General features: G+C 41.9%; 1 protein-coding gene across 1 annotated transcript in view; it reads right to left on the minus strand.

Annotated features, from left to right (window-relative positions):
- P3H2 (prolyl 3-hydroxylase 2) overlaps positions 1 to 17,752 on the minus strand; it is a 155,506-nt gene extending 137,754 nt beyond the window's left edge. The window contains exon 1 of the mRNA XM_036851238.1: positions 16,991 to 17,752. Within this exon, the coding sequence (XP_036707133.1) occupies positions 16,991 to 17,464 (474 nt within the window). The 5' untranslated portion in view covers positions 17,465 to 17,752. The remainder of the gene's footprint in view (positions 1 to 16,990) is intronic.
- Positions 17,753 to 23,206: the final 5,454 nt, after the last annotated feature.

A 23,206-nucleotide genomic window follows, 5' to 3' on the forward strand; every position in this document is an offset into this window, starting at 1 on the left:
GGGGATATGTGTATATGTATGGCTGATTCACTCTGTTGTACAGCAGCAACTAACACAACATTGTAAAGCATTTATACTCCAATAAAGATATGAAAAAATAAGATAAAATTATCTACGAAAAAAAAAAAAATGAGCAGCTTAGTGTGGTAAAAAATGTAAGAGAAATTTTTATTACTATAGTAATAGTAATTTTTTTAAACATCTTTATTGGAGTATAATTGCTTTACAATGGTGTGTTAGTTTCTGCTGTATAACAAAGTGAATCAGCTATACATAAACAAGTAATAGTAATTTTATGACATGAAACAATTTAACAAATTATACATATTCTTATATGAATAAGAAATTACTTACTTTTACATTACATTTGTACAGAACTTGAACATTGTTAAAATTCCTTCCTGGATCCTTATAGTAAACTTGTTGCATAAATAGAGTAAATATTTGTAGCATATCCCCCATTTCAGAGAAAGGGAAATCGTTTCAAAGAAATTAAAGACTTTTTCAGGGATCTGTGGAATCAGTCTATTGTTTTGTAATCACACTGTATACCATTTAGGATTTAAACAGCACTAGGGTAGCGTTAATCTCATGCTACAAAATTAAAAATTAAGAAGGTGAGGTCTGAAAATTAGAATTGTCACAATTCTTCTTAAGTTATATAAGCCAGATGTAAGACAGAATAATAGATGATAGGCAGCCCATTAGAAAAATAATACTGATAATAATATAACGTCAGCAACAATTATTATTTACTGAGTGCTTATACTATGAGCCAGGTGCTGTTCTAGGTGCCTGACAGGTATTCGCTCATGAAATCCTCACAACACCCCTATGGACTTAACCCTGTTTTAAAGACAGAGGCTTTAAGTAACTTGTGGAAGGTCATAAAACACCACCTCATTTACTTTCTAGAACAGTATTTCTTAAAATATATCCATCGTCCATGGCTTATTACACGGACCGCCAACAGTTTCAGACTTAAAAGTGATTTCGTTAAGGTATATTGCACTAATTGAAAAAGGTAGGTTCAATTAAACTACATTTAATTGAAAATATAGATTTCAATTTTCATAGAAATCCCATGATGGTCTTAATAATCATGACATTCTTAAGGTCATACAAGTTCTTTGCTGCACTACTCTGGGTGTTTTCTGTCAGCTACCATTCAGTTATCAAGGTGCATCTAATCTTTCTTACTTTATAACATTTACAGGTTGTTTATTATTATTAAATTTGCAATTGTATTATCATTGCTATGTTTTGATATAGCACCATTCTACAAAAAGAAAAAAAAGAAAAAGATACATGGTTCCTTAGTGATTCACCAAAGGCTGATAGTAGAGATAAAAACAGTAACAAACACCAGAACTAAAAATAATATACCTGATTTAAAAAAGACATTTTGCAAAGTTACACTCCTTATAGCAAAAATAATTACACTGAATACTACTGCCTAGAAGCTTATAAAAAAGAGTCTAAAATTAATAACACATATTATGACTAGAAAGAAAGAAGAATGAGCTTCTGGAAAAATTCCATTTTTAAATGACTGCAAGATGTCACATAATACAATACATACAATGAGGAAGGACAATTACTATCATATGTTTTGATATAACTATATTTTACTGTATAGTTGGATAATCCAGTAGAGAAGAATCACATCTGGTCAACTGGTACATATGTAAGGGAAAAGTCAGGAGTACCTTGTTCATTTATCACTAAAAGCCCATGCATCATGAAAAAGACTTCAATGTTCTGGTTTAACTCAAAATATTATGTGAATCAGAACATGGGTGTGTTGGAACAAGATGTGTTGAAATCCAAATGGATGATAGAGCACTGATTTGATTTTTTATGCAGCAAACAAAAAGTACATTTCAAATAAGAGGTCTTGCCTGAATGTCGATACTTAAAAACTGCTTTATTCACAGAGAACAGTTGGCACTGACATTTTATATCCTGATCTTGACATTGTCCTTGCTCTTGTCATTACAGGAAATAACGAAAATGTTGAATAAAATTGAATCTTAACTATTAGCTTACAAATTTTCAGAAGGGAGTCTGCAAAACTGTGTAGTAAATACAACACTTTTTCTAACACTGAATTTAGAAAAGAGAGATACAGTCTTTGAATCGACTGATGAGATCAAAATATTTCTTCAGGACACTGACACTGCTGAAAAAGACTATTTCTATGATCGCAAAAAGCTTGCCTATTTGGCTTTCCTCTTCAATATATTCAGTGTTTTATATTGCCTAAGCTTACCATTTTAGTGTCTAAATATCAAAATTTTTAACGTTGAGGGTAAGATACTAGTAATTACTGAGACCATACTGAGGTGCAAACAGTTTAATTGCTGAGAGTTTCACAGTTTACTAACATTTAATGACCTTGTTTTGTCAAGGAAATATTCTGCCAAACATTAAAACATATTAAAGTTAATAGAGACTTTCAAGAGTATACATTCCAATCACCTCATTTTATAAGTGAAGGAACTGAAGCCCAGAAAGGAGAAATTCATCATCTTATCACCATAGAGAGTTAGTGCCAGAGTTATAGTTAGAGCCACGGTCTCCGAACTCATTACTCTAACTAGCACTGTTTCCAGTGCATCCACCCAGCTTCACATTAATAATCGTAAATTGACCTATGAACTTGGCACCCTCACGAAAGAGCCCTCTTTCAAAATGATGACCAAGTGCATAGAGTGGCATTTTTAAATGCCTAACTATATGGAGTATTAAAGGGATAAATTCATGCCTTAGGAGAATTGACAGTTCAATTTCAACAAACAAGTATCAAGTTCCTACCAACTATAAAAAATCAGTGATGTTAGCCATGTGTGAATGTTGAGGTCAAAGACCTGCACATAATAACCTGGAACATAGGAAGTATTGATTATGGGACTGTCATATGGATTTTGCGACAGTGAGAAAGAGAAAAGAGAATTGTTACTTAGGAGCATTTTTCTTATTCTAAACCCTAAATTAAATTGGTTTCCCATATATAACATGGTAGGAAAATCTTTATTAAATATCCTATTGGGAAAATGAACCGGAATGATCACATACTTATTTATTTATGAAGAGTTAAATCACAGTATTCCAGAGGGGTCTCCTCTATGGACCTATAAATAAGTGAAAGGGAAGGCGGGTGGCAACTCAGCTAAAGGGCTGGGATTTTTTACACCTCTAAGGAAAGACTTAACAACCTTATATGAACCATAGCACAGTCCAGTTGATCTACTTAGGTTTGATTTAGTGGTGGTGAGATTTTTTTTTTGTTTACCTCACTAGATCACTGGCTTATTATAAAAGGATATAACTCAGGAACAACCAAATGGATGAGAGACAGAGGGCAAGGTATGGGGAAGGGGCTCAGAACTTCCAAGCCCTCTTCAAATGCCCTACTCTCCCAGCACCTCCACATGTTCACCAATCCAGAAGCCCTCCAAATCCCACTCATTTGAGGTTTTATGGAGACTTCATTATGCAAGCATGATTGATTAGCTCATTGACCACTGGTGACTGATTCAACCTCTAGCACCTCTCCCCTCCCTGGAAATCAGTGGGTGGGACTGAAAGTTCCAACCCCCCAGTCAATGCTGGTTCCCCTGGCAACCAGCCCCCTCCTTAGGTGCTTTCCAAAGGTCACCTCATTAACATAAACCCAGTTGTGGTGGAAGTAGTGATGAGATTTGACTAGAGATTTTTATTAGAGATCAGAAAGGCTTTTCTGTAGCTTTTTGCAGTAAAGCATTGGTAACAAAGATTACCTCAAGTTTTTTTAAATAAAGTCCACTCAAATTGTATTCATCATCATCATCACTATAATTTAAAGATCACTTAAAGAATATATATGCATGAAGACTTCTGATTCTGAACAAGATGGAGTAAATTCATTTCTCCCTAGACCTTCTCTTGAGCACACCTAAAAACTCCGGACAGACACAAGAAGATTCAGAAAGGTGGCATGAAGAGGCAGATGGGTTAAGGACCTGCCCCTTGAACACAGAGGTGAATTTCCTGGGTTTTCTTTTTGTCTCCCTTATATCCCAGATTGGACTCTGCCTGCAACCCGGACATACCAATGGGAGCAGACACAAAAAGGCCCCACCCAAAGCATGTTCCCTTTAGTTAAAGAACCGAAATAGTGAGGCATAGCAGAATAGAAACATCTGTGATCATACTTGCCCAACTCCAGCCAAACACCAGGGGAAAAAAATCTTGCTGCCCCCTGCCCTTGGTCAGCTCCTAGGGCAGGAAGCCTGGACTTCCACTCCCCTCCTCCCCAAGGGTAGCAGGCACTCCTCCCCCTCCCAATTAGAGAGTAAGAAAATAATTTCAGAGGAGAAGGAGCCAGCTAAAGGGATTTTTTTTAAACATTCTTTAGGAACATTTAATATTCTTTAAATATTCTTAAATATGATGATCTGGGCAGACACCCTGGCAACTCATATGTGAAACTGACCAGAATGGACATTGGCAGAAGGTTTGATAGCTGAACTACAGTGTGGAATACGGCAAGGTTTTCAGTTTAGCCTCTGGATAGCACACAAACGAAGCAAATTAGAATAGCAGCGCCAAGACTCTGAATGAAATTGGGTTTTCTGAGTATACCATAATACACTCACTAAGAGAGGTGCACCCACTTTCAATTCCTAAGCATGTTTGTTCTGATCAGTTGTTACCCATTTAACCTAAAACTCTCACTGGTACTATGCAACTAAATCCTTTTCAGATGTTATCTCAGAGATACTTGAACCAGAAATCAAAGGACTGATGCAGATCATACATATGGATACGGTTACTGCTAAATATTCCCTGTGTGTGTTTGTGTGTGTGTGTGTGTTTCCATGTGTGTTTTAAGGCCTTGGCACTGTTTTTTTTTTTTTCTTTCCTTTTTTGCCTTATGTAAGTTATTTAGAGGGAGTGTGCTGGTGACCCTGGTCTAAGATTACATTAGCCAGAATTAAGAAGCAGGATAGAGAAAAAGCTGTAAGATTTTTTCGAATGAAAAAGTCTTTAATGATACACCATCTGTGGGTATAAGACATTTTCATTTCATAAGATCATGGAGTCCTATTAACTCTGGATTGGAAAATGTTAAATCTTATCGATCTCAACATCGCTTTAATGTTTAAACCTTAAATGCAACTTCCCTGTTGAAGCATTTGTCTGACTTATGTTTGAACACCTTCTTTTTGGGCTATTTATTATATCTGAACAGCTGTTAGTGTTAGGAAAGTCTTCCATATCTGAGCCAAGGTCCTGTTTTCTGTACCTTCTGTTACTTGGGCCTACTTGTTCAATTCCTAGGTGCCATAAAGATCAAGAACAATTGTCTCAGATAACGATCTTTCTAAAACTTCTTTTTTTATTTTATTTATCTACTCATCCCTATTTCAACTGTTTCTCATAAAACATAGTTTTGAGTCTTTTATCTGTATCTTTTTGTCCTTCCTGAATGTGCCCTAGTTTATCTTGTACCTCTTAAAGTACCACCAAATTAAACATTAGTGTGTCCTTCTTCAAGCTTTACTTTAAAATGATTGATTGCCCAAAGGTGAGGACTAGCATCAGACACACTGAAAGTACCCCCTTTCTTTTGACCTTTTAACCTTCCTTTATCTCCATTCTACCGCTTTGTATTCCATTACCTTATCTCATCATTTTTCTTTTCCACAAGTAGATGGTTGGCTCACAGTGTACCTGTCCACTAAAGTATTTTAGAATCTCAGGCAGAGGTAGCAGAGTTCTTATAAACCATCTGGCCCAACTGTGCCCTTGTCCGAACGGAGACCTCCAGGCATTAGTGCCACCATTGGGGACAGGGCCTAAATTGCTTGATTCCTGGACTCAGAACTCAACTATATTTTTATTTGAGCTACTCTTCCATTTGCCTGACTGTTATACAAGAAGCAGTCTTATTTTTGGTAGCTGTGATGAGATGGTTGTTGATTCCCACACCTAGGCCATCTCCCAGGAGTACCTGAGATCAGGGTGGTGAAGAGGCTTAAAGGGGTTTAAAATTCCCAAGATGCGTTGGTCTGTGGGAAGAGATTTTATCTGTTAATAGGAAACAATGAAGGTTTGGAATGTGTTTGAACAGAGGCTATTTTTTGAAAAATACTAAGAAGAGGGCACAATCTCAGGAAACTGTGAAATCAGAGGGTTGGAGAATGTAATGGGGAGAGAGCAAAAGGACATTTCTCAAAACAGCAAACAGCAGTCCTAAGTTCTCATTAAAAAGATGACTCGTTTTAGTCTGATGGTGAAAGAAAACTGCTAAGCATATGCGCCAATGTCTAGAGAATCAAACTTGAAGTCAGTAGCTTCAACTGAGCAGGTAAAGTTCCTGTTTTGTGTGTCCCCAAGTTTTCTCTACCTATTGTACATGTAATTATCGTCTCAGTTTATCATGATATATTTGCCTATCTATTCTTTTGCCTTTCATATTCCCTTACAAATTTTCTCTCTCCATAGCAGCTATGAGGCAAGGAATAAGTACAGTTGACCCTTGAACAACATGGGGGGATAGAAGCACCAACATCTGCGTGGTTGAAAATCTGCATATGATTTACGGTTGGTCCTCCTTATTCACTATTCTGAATCTGTGGATTCAACAACTGGGGATCATGTAGTGCTGTAGTATTTACTACTGAAAAAATCATGGGCCCCCATAGTACAAACCCATGTCATTCAAGGGTCAACTGTCTTCCTGTGTCAGTACTGACATAAGTAAGCCCACAACACTTTTTTTTAAATTAACTTCTCACAAGGAGCCAGTGAAGTAGGTATGATTATCCCCATTTTCCAGATAAGAAACTCAGGTTCATACATGTGAACTTTTCCAGTGTCACATAACTAATAAAAGGCAGGACTCTTTTGAATATAGGCCTGTTTCATGTCAAAATCCAAAGCGTGAGAAGTAAAATAGAACTCCAGTTTTGTCATCAGAAAAGCCTGGATTCAGATTCTGACTCTATTACCGACTAGCTGTGTGATCTCAGACATACCATCTAACCATTTAATCAGTTTCCCTACTGCAAAATGAAGAAACGGGGAACATTTGGCTACACCTAGGATTTCAAAGAAACCTGAAATGGCAAAATGGCATTTCCCTTAACAGTTGGTAAATATTCACTGTTGTGCATGTGGAATCTGCCCCAAAGCCATTCCTTCCTTCTCTGTTTCACCAGGAAACTGAGTGGCTCTGCTACCCTGGGCTGTATCAAGGCAGAAACATCTCAGCCAAGTATGGGGCCTTTGGCATTACAGGAGCCAAGAAAGACCAACATCTGCTTCCGGATGATTGGTCTTATTACAGAGACATGGATTTCAGAGGATGCAACATCCACGTTTGTTTTTTGTTTGTTTGTTTGCTTTTTAACATCTTTATTGGAGTATAATTGCTTTACAATGGTGTGTTAGTTTCTGCTGTATAACAAGGTGAATCAGCTCTACATATACATATATCCCCATATCTCCTCCCCCATGTTTGTTTTGTGTAAACTCCCGTCACATGTGGGGCCCTGCTTGGACTTTTTGACTTATTGTTCTTGCCTTCCTTTACCTAATTTTTGCTATCATCTCTTCATCTTTCTCCATCTATTTCTGCATCTCCCTCTGCTATGGTATGAATGTTTGTGTTCCCCCAACATTCATATGTTGAAACCTAGTCCCCAGGGTATTAGAAAGCAGGCATGTGGGAGCTGATTAGGTCATGAAGGCAGAGCCCTCATGAATGGAGTTCATGCCCTTATAAGAGAGGCTCCAGAAACCTTCCTGCAATGTGAGGTCACAGCAAAGCAAGACTCTCACCAGACACCGTATCTGCAGGCACCATGATCTTCGCCTCCCAGCTTCCAGAACTCTGAGAATTAAATGTTTGTTGTTTATAAGCCACCAGAGTATGGTCTTCTGTTATACCAGCCCAAAAGGACTGAGACACCCTCTGACTCTCTCTCTCTCTCAATCTCACAATCATTTCTTCTTTCCTCTGACCCCCTCTCATTTTCCCCACTTTCCAGCCTTCTATAAGATGGCATTTGGGGTTTGAGTCAAGCTGCTTTCTAAGAGTATATGTGATAAAGAACTAACCCCAAGAAAACCAAGAGTTGCAGTGGATTACTTTTACATGACTGAGTTTGGGTACTTCCCGAGTTGAATGAAAAACCCATTAATTCTGGAGTTTGGAGTTCACAATTGAAAGGTGTTAGTTTGTATTGCTGAAGTAACCTGTCCTGTCATGTTCGGATAATAAGTAGAGAGAAGCCAGACTACTCTGGTCTTTCCTACAAGCTGAATCAGCGCAGCCACGGGCAGGACCAGCTACGGGATACAAGCCCAGTGATTTGCATCTTGGAGAAAGAGGCTCTATTTCCAATGGAATTCCCCTCATAAAAGATATGACGCTATAGCCAAACTTTTTCATAAATATCATGATTCATCAGTGGGTAAATTGCCATCTAGCATGTGGGTTGTCCAAAACTTGATTTGTACTTGTCTAATCTCAATGCCCAGTTATCTTAAATACGGCTACATGTTTAAATCAGTGGTTCTCAATGTGGGGTGATTTGGACCCCAAGAGACATTTTGCAATGTATAGAGACATTTTTTGGTTGTCACAGCTTAGAAGCAAGGTGAAGTGTGTTGCTTCTGCTGTTGAGTAGCTAAAGGCCAGGGATGCTTCTAACCGTCCTAAAATGCACAGGACAGCCCATCACAACAAAGGATTATTCATCCCAAATAGCAATAAGCCAAAGTTGAGAAACTCCAGCTTAAATGCCTACTGACCTGAATACCTGAAGATTCCACCGTGTAATTGAGCCCTTGATCATCCTATAGAAACAATAATTGTCTGTGAAAAGTCTCTGTCCCTGGTGGCATTTACTAAATGCCTTGTACTACAATCAAATGCTGATTGTTGTTTCTGGATTCAATCTGAAAAATATTCCTAAGAAATAATTCTTACTTCAGTGGGGAAATAATTTTTTTATGGTCTTCTGGATTAATCTTTGATACTATAATTTGAGATCATTTTTGAAAACAGCCAAATCTGGCTTTAAGGTAATTCACTGTGTCTGGTGTCCTAATTATGTGTTGATTTTTTTGGTGCAAGCCTATTAATCTTGGCAAAGTGAAAACTAAAAATTTAGCGTTCGAGCAGAAAGAATAAATCAAAATTGGCTGAATTAACTTTCCTGTGATTCAGGGTTTGTTAACAGTTTCTGTGTTTTGTTTTAGATTTATTTATTTTATTATATCTTTTGCTTTTCTCCATTCCTTTTCCAGAGTTCCAGTATAATTACACTGTAATCTTCAGCAGTGTCTCATTACTTGCACAAAAACTCAACCCATTATTTGTAGATAATGAATTCCAGCAGGATCATTCTGATAGCCCTGAACTTCTGGAAAATCTGACTTCTTGGATCTCCCTCCTTCTGGCTCTTATACCTTCATTTCCCTTCCAAAGAAGATTCTTTGCCTCATTCATTTTCATTAGATTTATTGGGGGAACAGCATTAATCCAGGGGCCTGTTTATGAGATTTTCCCAGAAATGGGCAGAATAGTAGTGCAAGGAATAACACTGCATAAGGTAGCTTTTATTTTCAGGGTCTATCCCGTTTGGAAAATAATGTAACTGGCATGCTATGTGTATCAAATTAATTTTGTTAAGTTCGTGTTTTCAGTGTGTGTCTTACAATTAGCGGTCATCAGCAATGTCACAGAGATGGGAACTGGGGTTCTTAGATTCTAATCCTGGCTCTTCCATTAAACTGCTGGGTAAATTTGGACAACTTGATTCTTTTTCAGATTTTATTTTCCCATCTTTAAAATGGGAGGATGGGAACACAAATGTTCTATGAATGTGGCAGGGAGCAGTTGCAGAAAGATGGGGAGCCAAGAGGAGAGGGAAATGAATATCTTTCCCAACATATGCTCAACTCATGCACAAATCATATGGAGAAAAGGGACATAAAAAGAATTTCATAGAAGTAGACGCCTAGGTCTGTGGAGCAAATTAAATAAGAGGCTCTATGGCCTTCATTTTATTAGAACCAAAGCCCTAACATTACCTCTACCACTACCTGCTTCTCTCCTCCCTTGATTGATCCCATCAACCCTCTCCTTTGCAGATGTAATTTCACTGCGTAGATCACCAGTAGGACACGGAATGTGAAAGGAGAGAGAGAAAGAGAGAAATAAGTATAGAAAACAATGTAAAGCAGAGAGGAGTGTGGTCAAGTGAAATCAGCTTCTTCTGACTATAGCCTGCAGCTCTCCTCAGTGCTAAACCCCAAAAATCATACACACGGCACTGAAACATACCATACAGAAGGCTGACTACAAATCATTTTTTTTTAAAGATGTGTTTGGGCCATTTGGTAAATGAGGGCCAGCTCTCATGGAAATTACATAGCTAGGAAGTCAGACAGCAGGAAAGGAGAGATGAATAAAAGGACAGAAAAAGCATTATAGGAGAAAAGCTGAATGGAAAAAAAGACAGGAGAAATTATTTTTCCTAATGAGAAATGCAAAATTTTCCACCAGACAACAGTGACTCTTGGCTAAGTGGCCAACATATCACGTGAATGAAAATGCAGGGTGGGTGGGGTGATCCAGGAAGCAGGGCCTTGTATCTGCACTGTCTCTGGAGGCACCAGGTCAACCGCAGGTCTCAGTGGCACCACTGATTCACCAGACTGCCCCTCAGGAGGTAGCAATACCCACTGCACAGAGTCCGGAAAAAGCACTGGACTAAAAATTAAAATATCTACATTCCAACCCAGCTCTGCTTGCTGACCCTCCTTGATTTGTCATGGAACCTCTGAGGCCAGTGTCATCAGCTATTAAGTGACAGGGATAGACTTCTTCATGATTTCTGAGGTTCCTTCAAGCTGTAGCATTTTTACCGTTTTAATAATTATCACTCCTCACCCTTGCAAGACCGCATTTCTTAAGGAAAATACTTATCCCTCCCTCTCTCACCCCTGCTTCACTGCCCCAAACCAATTATTTAACTTGGAGAGAGAGGGTTGAACAAGATGCTCTCTTGGGGTTCCTTCCAGCTCTCTGAGATCGGGGATTCTAAGACGCTCAAGTTTACTCAATTCCTTAGTAATACAAAAGAACCCGTATTACACCAAATCCAATCAGTTTTCATTTCAGGCGAAACCATCCACTTTGCAGAATTTTCAAACTCCATCCACGAAGCAAACTGACATTTTATCAAACATTCCCAAAAGAATACCACACACCTATCCCTTTGGAGTTTATCACTGAGCAAATGATATTCGTGACAGAATACATTTGCTTCTCAGAGATGGGATCTGTGGAGACAAGCAGTTTATTACTTTCTTTTATTAAAACTTGCAAAGGAATACCTGATTCGCCAGACTGAGATAGGAGAAAACCTGTAAGCAAGTGCTCCCCTCACCTAATTGAATTTTAAGCTGCTGTGGCACTGACTATTTGCAATCACAATGGATGACTGATAAAGAGCTTACTGGGCCTGCAAATGGTCAGCCTCCTGGAAGGAAACAAAAGAAATTCTATCTGCTTAGCACACAGGAACTAAGAGCTGGCTACACAAAGAAGCTCCCAGGTTTCCTTCCTAAGGAGTGGGACAGAAAGATGATGACTAGTGGATTTTGATGATTCAAGCTCAAAAAAAAAAAAAAGAAAAAGTCCAAATGTAAGAAGAAAAAAAAAAGTCTCACCCCTTGAGGAAATAACCACCAGGAAACTTCAAAACAACTATTTCAAGAAGACGTAAAATCAACTTCCTATTTGAAATAATTTGGGGACAAAATGTACATAGTCTACATATAGGTAAAAAGAGATTTAAATATGGGATTTGGGAAAAGTTTTTATTCTGAACTAATAGAATATATATCATGCACATGTCATGTGGCCTACGTTTCAAACTTTTTTAAAGGCCTTCATCTAGAAAGAGAAAGAAGTTGATAAAGCAGAACAAGAGTGAGGAAAATCCTTGAACTTACTTTTTTTCTTTTCTAGAAACCACTAATAAAATAAATTATGGTCAAGAAAAAGGAAGTTTAGGGAGCTGACTCTAGGAGGGAGATAGAATTGCCTAACTTAATTGCATTTCCTTTCCCCCCCACCTCTAATCTTAAGAAGAAAAACAAAGGTCAAATAGCACAAAGCACCAACTTAGAAACAAAACATGGAGGGGCAAGCTTGTTTTAAGTAAAACATAAATAAGCAGCACTGGTTGTCTTTTTTTTTTTTTAATTTTTTTTTCTTTTACTAAATGGTTGGGAACACTGAAAGAAAAACAGATACTGTCAAAGTATGCCTGATTATAAAGTACACAGATAAGAAAAAAGAAAAGGATCTCACTTACATTTGTTTAAATTCCACAAATGTACATAAAACAGGCACAGCGTGTCAAGAATTTTCCAAAGCATAGTTTTAGGAAATAAGGATTAAATTAGAAAAAAAAATGGAGGGGGAGGGAAAGGAGGTTTGCAACATTAGCCGGAACTTGCAAGTAGAAGAGAGTGAAAAGTCAAGCAATCTACAGTCCTTCTATAACTTTCTCCCCCAACTGACCAGCCAGGAAACCAAATAACTAATTTGAGAAAACCTCCTGCCGCCACACAGAAATCTTTTTCAACAGTATTTCATACACGAGCAACCAAACTATCATTCATTCAACAAACATATACTGAGCATGTACTGCTACTGCCCCCTGTTTTAGGTATTTGGGGGGAATATAAATGCTGAGACCCAACTCAGACCTACTGAACCGAAATCTCCAATTTTAAATCACATTTTTAATGCCCAGGGGATTCATAATAATTATGCATCTGCTCATCTTCCAGATCTGGAAACTCCTATTTTAGGAGGTGCAAAAATGACTGTGACCATTCTTTTTTATTTATTTATTTATTTATTTATTTTTGGCTGTGTTGGGTCTTCGTTTCTGTGCGAGGGCTTTCTCCAGTTGCGGCGAGTGGGGGCCACTCTTCATCGCGGTGCGCAGACCTCTCACTGTCGCAGCCTCTCCCGTTGCAGAGCACAGGCTCCAGACGCGCAGGCTCAGTAGTTGTGGCTCACAGGCCTAGTTGCTCCGCGGCATGTGGGATCTTCCCAGACCAGGGCTCGAACCCGTGTCCCCTGCATTGGCAGGCAGACTCTCAACCACTGCGCCACCAGGGAAGCCCTGTGACCATTCTTGATCTCAAGGAGCTCACATAAGTGATGCACAAATATATGAATTTCTCCATAACAAGGTTCAAAGTGAAACATGATATGAGAGGAACATATTCTCTACTGTGGACATTCAGAGGAGCGAGAAATGATGGATTGTTGGGGGTTGCAGAGGGAGTGAAAGAGGATCTCACAGAAATAGGTATATTTGTCCTAGTACAGTTACCATTTGAACACACAGAGAAGAAGGTGGGAAAATCTACTGTTATAACTAATAATAATAAGAGATACATCTCCAGTGTTTCTGGAAACAGAAATGGGCCCTGTCCCCAGTGCTTTATATAAATCCTCTCTTAAACCTAAACCAATCACGTAGGTCCCATTATTTCCCCATTTTGCAGATGGGGAAACTAAAGCTTAGAAAGTTTATGTGATTTGCTCGCAGTCACAGAGCTAGAGATTGAAGAGCTAAAGTTCAATCCCAGATCGATCCCATGCCAGAGCCTACATGCCTCCCAAAGACGAATAAATAAACCCAGATGTGCAGAAGTGTCAGACACATAAAATTAAGCATCCATTGTTCCCTCTAGCTGAAGGATGGCAGAGTGGGAGGAGATTGGGCCTGTAAAGTTAAGGGGCGGCCAGGCTGAGGGGTGCTGTATTCAACACTGTGGGCTCTATACAGAAGCAAGGGGAAACCAGCGAAGGTTTCCAAGCAGAGACTGCTCTGATTAAAGCTTTATCTTAGGTTTTAGTCTGTGAATCATGAGTTACATCTTACAATCTGAAATAATAAAATTTGATAGTTTGAAGAGTCTCACCCTGCCTTTAAACAAAAAAGTGTGGATAGGATCTAAGTGGAACTACCACCTCGTAGCTGTCCAGAGGATTTCCCAGCATGCCAGGGCTTAAGGAAGATTCTACAGAATAGCCCTTAAGATAAATGCAGTGAGTGTCTGTTACCCCACAGGACAAGGACTGACTCATTCCTGGAGCTGTCCAAATCTGGCAAAAGGATAGCCCTGGGGACTCAGCATTCCCTGGGACCTGAGGTGACTCCACGGGACAGTGGATGTGCACAGGCATGATCAAGTATTGGCAGAGCCCAGACCCCTGACTCCCGGTCCTGTGCTCAATTCATCAAATCAAATCGTATGTGACACTGGGTAAGCCCCTTCCCCTGTCTGGATTTCCCTTTCCTCATCTGTGAAATGAGAAATTGATCTCAACAGGCCTTAGATTTTACAATTCTCAATCTTTCCCTTCCAACATTCTAGCATAAAGAATCCGCTTCCATCAGTGGCTCACTAACTGGGATTTGGGGGAGGAACGGCATCTCCCAAGAGCTTCTACAGTTTGCAAACCAAACCCCTAGCTGAGAATAAATGTGTTTCCTTATCTCTAGGAAGTCTGCTAGTTCTGACCATATTACAGGAGTCACAATTCTCAAATCTTGGCTACAAAGTCCTCACTGAATTCAACCTGGCCCAGGATTATTCTTTTCAAATGCAGACTGTATCACTGATATCCAAAGTAAGTAAGCAACACAAGGTACCATGATCATATGCAGGTATATGCAGGGAACCCCTCTGTCATCAGGGAATGAACACTTTAGGATTCAAACCTGCCAGAGCCCAAAGATACTGTTATTTTGAGAGTTCTGTTTTGCTCTCAGAAGATTGTGTGTGTGTGTGTGTGTGTGTGTGCATTTATGAGTGAAATTCCCAAGAAGCCAAGCAAAGGCTAAAATTGTGGCGTTCTTGCAGGGAGGGAACACCTTATTCGATGTTCATAAAGATGCTCCTGTAAACTCCAACCCATCAAAAATGAATTTCCAAAGGGGTAAGAAGATTTCCTCCTTAAAAGATTATCAATTATGTAGAAATTGTACCTATTGGAGTGGAGCTGAACAGGAAGCAGATGCAAGATTTGTTCTGCTCTCAGAAACATTGCCAGTAAAAGAGAAATTAGCACATGAACTCACATATTTTTGAAAGGACTTCTTAAACTTCATTGGTTCATCAGACCACAGCCAGTAGTTCACCCACAGAGCTACCTGTGAATGACTATCTCCTGTAATCAATTCACTGAAAAAAACTGAGGCATGTTAAAGCTATGGCTTCATCTTCTTTGACCTCCAACCAGGAGATGGGAGCAGGAGAATGATCAATGTTAACATTAGCAGTGAAGCAAGTGTAATTACAGAACCAAAGACACTCACATTTTGAGAGTTACCTCGTGGTTATTTATTTTTATAGGAGTGAAAATAAATATGCATTCCTTTTCCAGACCTGAGAAAGGAAAATGTGCCCAAGATGTGTGACAGAACAATCAGCAGGACTACCAACCTCACATCTGCGACTCCTGGGAAGACAGTATTACAGGGGGACCAAACTCGACCACCCACATTCTGCTCTGGGAACTAGCTTAGTATATCTTCAGCTGTCGGATACTCACAGGCCCCTCTCTGCCTGCTATTGACTGATTTCTCTAAGACTACCAAAAACTGTGCCACTCATTTAAAAGAAAGCAGATTTATACTTAATACATGCCTCAGCAAATGTTTCAGGAGGCACAAGCAAATAGAAGACAAATCCTGGAAAGGATTCAGGCTTTCTCCTTATTTCTTGCCCAAGATACTAAATGTAGCAACTTAGCCAGAGCACTGGGAGTTAAGAGTTAGTTACAGTTGTGATTTCCTGAACTCTACCAAAAACTGCAAATCTGCAGAGAGCCCTACCAACTGTGAGCTCAGAGACCCTATGGGATGAGCTTCAAAAGACGTTAGAATATCTGCACCTGGTGTGTATTTTTCACCACTTCAGAAATGCAGCCTGATCCATTGGTTGGCATGACCAACCAACCCCCAAAGCTGCCACTTCTCCAACAGCTGGAGAACAGACATTGATATACTGACAGAGAAAGGCAGAAGGGGGAGAAAGTGTAAGTTCAGAGCAACATGCATGAGTGAGAGTGGGAGATTGAGGAACACAGGCTAAATTCTCTCTGCCGAAGCATTCACATAGATCTTTAAAACTGTGAATGTGGGGGAAGATGTCAATATACACCGTCTACATCCTGGCACTAACTTCAGGCAAGCTGAATACACAAAAATAAAACCAGAAAGAGGGAGCATCTGATGGTGAATAACTCAGTCCGATGCTTACCTCCAGAAACTGGAAGCCCTCTATCAAAGGAGAAAGAGTCAGCACTTTGGGTACTTTCAGTGAGACTGCCTCACACAGATTCACCTCTTCCATGCACACCTCCTCTTTAACCTTTGATCTTTCCTTTTTGTGCTAAGTGCAGGGGGAAAGGCAGAGGGATGGGTTTCGGAGCAAGTCTACTTTTAACTCTGCTGTTTTGAGACCCCTCTCTTTTAAACTTCAAAGAAAAGGTGCAGACTAGCTTGTAGGAGGGATGAGGGAGCGGAGGTAGAAGAGAAGCTGGGTGAAGCTAGACCAGGGAATGAAGCGAGAGGAGACCTTATACTAGACCCGGCTCTACCAACGTTCAGACATTAGTGCTGAATGGGTACTTTAAACGTCTTATCGGTACAGTCCTCTTTTTGAGAGAGAAGTGGATGCCGAAAGAGCTAATGGCTTGCCCAAGTTCATCGAGTGTTGGTTACAGAGCTCGGGCCACCAGCTATGTAGATCCACACATGAGACAGAACCGTTAAAGGAGACCCAGTCTGACTCGCTAAGGAGCAGCGCGACGGCCAAGAGACGGGAGCCGCGGGGAGGGCTGGAGCGCATCCCAGGGCAGCGGGGGGCGTGAGGTGTGCGCTCTGGGTACCTTGATGTAGGCCCGCTGCAGGTAGTTGTAGGGCACTCGGCGCTGGAAGTCGCTGCGCACATCCTCGCTGGCGCGGTGGCGGGACGCGGGGCCCCCGAGGCGCTGGCTCTGGCAACTGCGGTAGCAGCGCGCCCGCTCAAGCAGGGCGCGGAAGAAGGGTAGCTCGGCCCCCGGGCCAGCGCCGGGGGGCACGAGCGGGCGGCGCGCGGCGCAGTGGCGGGCGCAGCGTGCGCGGATCTCCCGCAGGCGCCGGTGGCTGCGCAGCGCCGCTTCTAGGTCGCGCACGGCCACCTCGTAGTCCCCGCTGTAGTAAGCGGCCACGCCGCTGGCGTAGAGCAGGTCGAAGGGCTGCAGAGGCCCGGGCTCGGGCTCGCGCTCCGGGCACTGGCCGTCAGGGGGGCCGCCCCACAGCGGCGGCGGCAGCAGTAGCCAGGGCAGCAGCAGCGGCAGCTGCGCCCAGATGCGCTCCCGCATCCTCCGCCGCGGACGGGCGCCGGCCGGCCACGCTCGCAGTCGGCTCCGGGCGCTTGGCGTCCAGGCCCCGTCTGCCGGCTCCGCGGGCGAGATCGCCGGCCCCGCCGCCAGCCGGTTGCCCTGGGAGCCTCAGGTGACCGGCGGCGCTCGGCGGACTGAGAGGCGGAGGTCGGCTCGGACGGCCGCTCTTAAAGGGACGCCCACAGCTCACACGCTCCTCCTGCTGCCCGAGCCTCCGCGAGCCGCTCGCCGGCGCCCAGCGCGCGCCCTGCAGGCTCCCGGCTGCAGCCGCCGGGAGGCCAGGGCCCGCACACCCCAGTGCCAGCCAGAGAGCCAGCGCCGCTGGGGGCCAGCCCGGGGCGGGGCGGGGGGCAGAGCCTGACGCGTGGGGTCCATTCGAGGTTGCAGAATGGACATGATTACTCCCTTTTTAGAGAGGAAGAAAAGCCGGCTTAGCGAGGATAGGGCTTTCATCATTTTCTGAAATGTGTCCGTGACCTCGCAGTTTGCAGCGTCCTTCACCTTCACATGAAGCAGTGAAGCTCCCTCTCCGGCTGTGAGGAAAGCCCTAGAGGGCCAGTTGGCCCCGTTGGGAGGCCTGAGGAGAAAGGTGATTAGTCCATGTTTATAGAACTGTGAAAAAGCGAAGGCAGGACTCAACCCTGGGCCTTCAGAATCAAAGCTTGCTTACTGCTCCGTCTCTTAGAGAAGGCCCCACCCTTGTTTCTCATCTCACTTTGTATGGGTGTGTGTCTGTGCATTGGGGCACGGAGTAGGGACACGGGAACAGTGAATAGCCCACCTTTCTGTGCGGAGGAGGGTGTCACAGGACCCAGAGAATTGTTGGAATAGCTGTACTTACATTCCGCCTGGGTCAGTTTACCAACGCCGTAAACTTGCACAACTGAGCCTTACTTAGGTTCCTCATCTACTATTGACAGACAAATATCCCAACACGTCAAACGGTTTTCAGATCTAAATTCTTTTTGCAAGAGTTGAACAAAGAGGCAATTGAATAAACCCAGTACTCCCAGGACTTAAGCAATGAGCATCAGTCTAGGAATGGGAAAGCTGACACAAATGGGTGCCAGACTCCAAAGGACTAGCTGGAGGCTTTCCTGTTCCTCTGTTTCTCCTCCCTCTTAAATATCTTCTGAGCCAAGGTGTTCCCTTCTTTCCTGTTCCTTGGCTTCACACTCTCACAAGGATTCCTGAGAGCTTATGCACTGGACCCTTGACTCCAGCCTGCCTCCTGGAAACATTCCTGTGGTCTCCTAGTGCTTGTGGCAATCTCACCCAAGTCTCCCTGGCCACTGGGATGGTGAGCAAGAGGGAAGGGCAACAGGAAAGAACACTTACCGTGTAGCTGGTATGAATTCCCCAAAGAAGGTTTTTCCGTGGAATCACCACTAGGCCCAGGAGGCTGCCAGAGTTTCATGCTCATTCCTTCACTCATTTTGTTGGGTTTGACCACTCTGGCCATAAACAGCCTTGGCTCTGTAACTCCAAGGGACCCCAAAGAATCATGCTCTTATTACTTTTCTCCACCAAACCTCACTTATTTGGCTTATTCCACTGATGGAAAAGCTTCACCTTGGAGCTATGTCCTCAATACTTTGGATGTTCAGTATTCCAGAATTTGCACTTAGGTCATCCACCCAGACTTTTGCTCTAAGGATTTGTCTCTCTTTTCAGATAAAGACTTTGGAGTCCGGAGTTATTAATCCACTTGTGGAAGGTTTTGAAGCATATTGGCTAGGAAGTCCTGCTGTGGGACTGAGGGCAAAGTGCCAGGATGCTTTGCTATGGATTATCTCTACATTCCATGACATTTCCACATCATTTAATATATTTCAATTAAATTTATATCTTTGGATACCTACTCTCAAAGTAGGTACTGTGGGGGAAAGGGCTATAATACAAGGGCTAGTCTAACATCTACCATATAATAGAAATGGTAGATGTTAGATTAGATTCAAAGTGCTATAGAAATGCAGAGCCTGCAAAGATGGCTTCTGGTTGAAGGATCTAAGAAAACTTAGGGGACGAATTGGCACTGGCACAGAATCAAAAGCTTACAGGTTGTAGCCATACCAAACTTTATGCTGATTACCAAACTGACATTTGCTTTCAAACCTTCTGCATGTCCTATTACCTTTTCTCCCTCTGTACAAACTCTATCTGACTTTATAGAAAGTGTTCAATTGGCATCTCAAATGTGCTTGAAGATTGGAATCATTTGAGAAGGCAAAAGTTCTGATATCTGGTTCTCACTCTGAGAGATTCTGATTTAATTGGTCTGGGGTTTGGCCTGAGCATTGAGATTTTTAAATGTTCCCTAAGTGATTCTAATAGGAAGCCAAGATTGAGAACCACTGGTCTAGAGTTAATGCCATAGCCCAAAGAGTAAGTCTATGAGTCAGGGCCCAGGTGCATAGAGGATTCATGAGTCTGAGATGTGCCATCCCTCAGATCTCACCTCCCCAAGAAGGAAAATCTGATCTGCCTTTTAAGGCTGAGCCAGAACAAAATTCATGACCATATAGTGATAGAAGGCACACGATTGCACACGGGTGGAGCAATTGATTCCAGGCAATGCTCTACCTAATGGTATCAATGCTGTGTTGAGAAAGTCCTCTCTTGCATTTCTGCTTTCTGGGTTTACCAAGAATGCACTTCTTCTTTACCTGGGCCATTTCTTAGACAACTGGGTCCCACCTCAGAGATTATGATTCGCCAAGTCTGGGGTGGAGCCCAAAAATGTGCATTTCTAACAAATTCCTTGGTGATGCTGAGGCTCTTGGTGCAAGAATCATATTTCGAGAACCGTTTCATCAATACAATTCCTCATGAACAGCGGTACTCGAACTTTGTTGTGTATTTAAAAGCTAATTAAAAAACAAACAAACAAGCAAACAAACAAGCCCAGAGGCCCTGGCTTTGTAATTGAATCTAGTCTGGGCCTTTATATTTTTACCAAGTTCCCCAGGGGTTTTGATACCCACCAAAGTTTGAGAACCATTGCTTTAATTAGTGACTTTTTTCAGCCCAGGAGTCATTTGGCAATTGTTGGTTTTCACAACCAGGGGAGAGAGTATAGTTGTACTGCAGGCATCTAATGGGTAGAGGCCAGGTATGACGCTAACCATCCCTTGATGAACAGCACAGCCTCCCGCTACAAAGAATTATCCAGCCGAAATTATCAACAGTGTACAAATTGAGGAACCCTGGGACAGAACATAGTTTGAGCACTGCAAGTCTTACTCAGTTCCCTTAGTTTACAAATGAGGAAACTTAGGCCCACTGGTCACATAGCTAGGCAGTGGCAGGAGTAGTATGCTTGATTTTATATACCAAAATGTAAAACACGTATGCTGAATGTCATGGAGCACTGGATGATAGTAGCTTTGCAAAATTTTTTTAAAAGAGAAAGAAAGAAACAAATGATGATTTGAGAAAAGGAGCCATTGGAAGCATAAGATGTTGAAATTGCTGCTAAGGTGGGTATGACCTGGGAGCCTGCAACTTCGCTTTTGCTCTCCATTCCTTACAAATTCAGAGAACAGCCAAAGCACAAGAGAATCCATCCAAAAGCTCTAAAAGGGATTCAGTCATTTCCTTGTTTATTATCTTTGGAATGAATCTTGACAGAAGCTTGAATTTCCTTTTGACTTCTGTTTACAAGTCAACAGCATGATCATTGCACCCCTTGCTTTAGGGAACCTCCAGCAGGAATGAATTCAGGAAAGGGAAGATCTTGAAATGCTTCTTGTTTTTCCCCAAATCAGCTTAGGTTTTTTTTTCCAAGGGTGACTTCTCTCTTTCCTGCAAAATCTTTATGGAACAATAAAAAGTGTACTCAGACTTTAGCAGTAGACTCAACCGACACTTTCCATAAGCAAATCTAACACTCGTTTATTTTGATCATGTGTCACCAGGGCTCTTGCTTACTCCAAACATCTTTGATTCCCTTGAAATGAAAGGAATAATTCTCACTATGCAACAACCCAGGCTGTTCAGCTGCTGTTGATGCAGCAGCAAGGGAGCTGTTTGGAAGACTTTTTTTCTTATTCAAATAGGATCACCTGAGGACTTTTTTCCTCCAAATAAGTTAGTGTGAAAGGCAAGCCACCAACAATCTGTCAACATAAGAGAGAGAGAGAGAAAAGGGCCTCCCTGGAAGGAAGAGGGATATTTTTTTAGAAAAATTAATATTTAACTTACATTTAAAATCAAACAGGAGCTGCCACATTCCAGGACTGTCTGTTCCTTTCCAACTGCCTTAATAGCTCTGTCCCTGTGCTTACCTTAATTCCTGATTGAGCTCTAAAATTCCAAATCAAATAAAACATTTGCAAACACTCTGTCCCCACACTCAACTCGTGGAGGCATTCCAACTTCATTCTTCAGGAGACTCACATTCTAGCTGAACAAGAAAAAAAAGTGAAATAAAGAATGATAATTATTCCCCAAATAATTTAAGCTGAAAACACAATTTAGATTGAAATTCGGAGAATCCGGTGGGCCTCCCCTTATCCAGTGCTTGGTATCATGCCAGCTCTTCTCACAAACATGTAGTCATTTGGCTTGCAAGGAAGGGTCTCTCTGAGTAAGGCATTTGTACTGTAATTTTACCAGTGAGAAAGCTGAGGTCTATAAATGAGGGATGACTTACCAAAGGTTAGTTTGCAAGTTACAGGGCCAGGACTGAAGCCTATTTAGTGTTTCTCCCACTGCACTACACTGCCTCTTTCTAGGCCTTAAGTATCTTCATAGCCCCTGTCAAAATTCTGCTTGGGTTAAACTTGTACAGACCACATTTTTTCTTTAGTTACCAACTTTGTTTTATGTTCCTCATTCAGCTAGAACAGGGGTCCCCAACCCCCCGGGCCACGGACTGGTACTGGTTGGTGGCCTGTTAGGAACCAGGCCGCACAGCAGGAGGTGAGTGGCAGGCAAGTGAGAGAAACTTCATCTGTATTTACAGCCACTCCCCATCACTGCCTGAGCTCCGTCTCCTGTCAGATCAGCCGCCACATTAGATTCTCATAGGAGCGTGAACCCTACTATGAACTGCACATGCGAAGGACGTAGGTTGTACACTCCTTATGAGAACCTAATGCCTGATGACCTGAGGTGGAGCTGAGGCGGTGACGCTAGCGCTGGGGAGTGGCTGCAAATACAGATTATCATTAGCAGAGAGGTTTGACTGCACAGAGACCATAATAAAATCAATTGCTTGCAGACTGATATCAAAACCCTATCAGTGAGTGGCAAGTGAAAATAAGCTCAGAGCTCCCACTGATTCTGCATTATGGTGAGTTGTATAATTATTTTATTATATATTACAATGTAAAAATAATAGAAATAAAGTTCACAATAAGTGTAATGTGCTTGAATCATCCCAAAACCATCCCCCCACCCCCCCAGGTCTGTGGAAAAGCTGTCTTCCAGGAAACTGGTCCCTGGTGCCAAAAAGGTTGGGGACCGCTGAGCTAGAGTCACAGACTCATAAAATTTTTCTGCAGAATAAATGTGGACAAGGTGTGTGTATCTCTGTGTGTAAAACCATATGTACTGGACAGAGGCTGAATATGACTGTGAACTCAACTTGATAGGTGATATAATGCCTGTAGAAACAGTCATGACCATGAGAGTAAATAGGTTTAATTCATTCCTACATTAGAGATGTCAGATCACTGTTCGTGGATGCAAAGAAAAACCTTACCCATCAGAAATTCT

This window comes from Balaenoptera musculus, chromosome 4, assembly GCF_009873245.2.
Source record: "Balaenoptera musculus isolate JJ_BM4_2016_0621 chromosome 4, mBalMus1.pri.v3, whole genome shotgun sequence".
NCBI classification, from domain to species: Eukaryota; Metazoa; Chordata; class Mammalia; order Artiodactyla; family Balaenopteridae; genus Balaenoptera; species Balaenoptera musculus.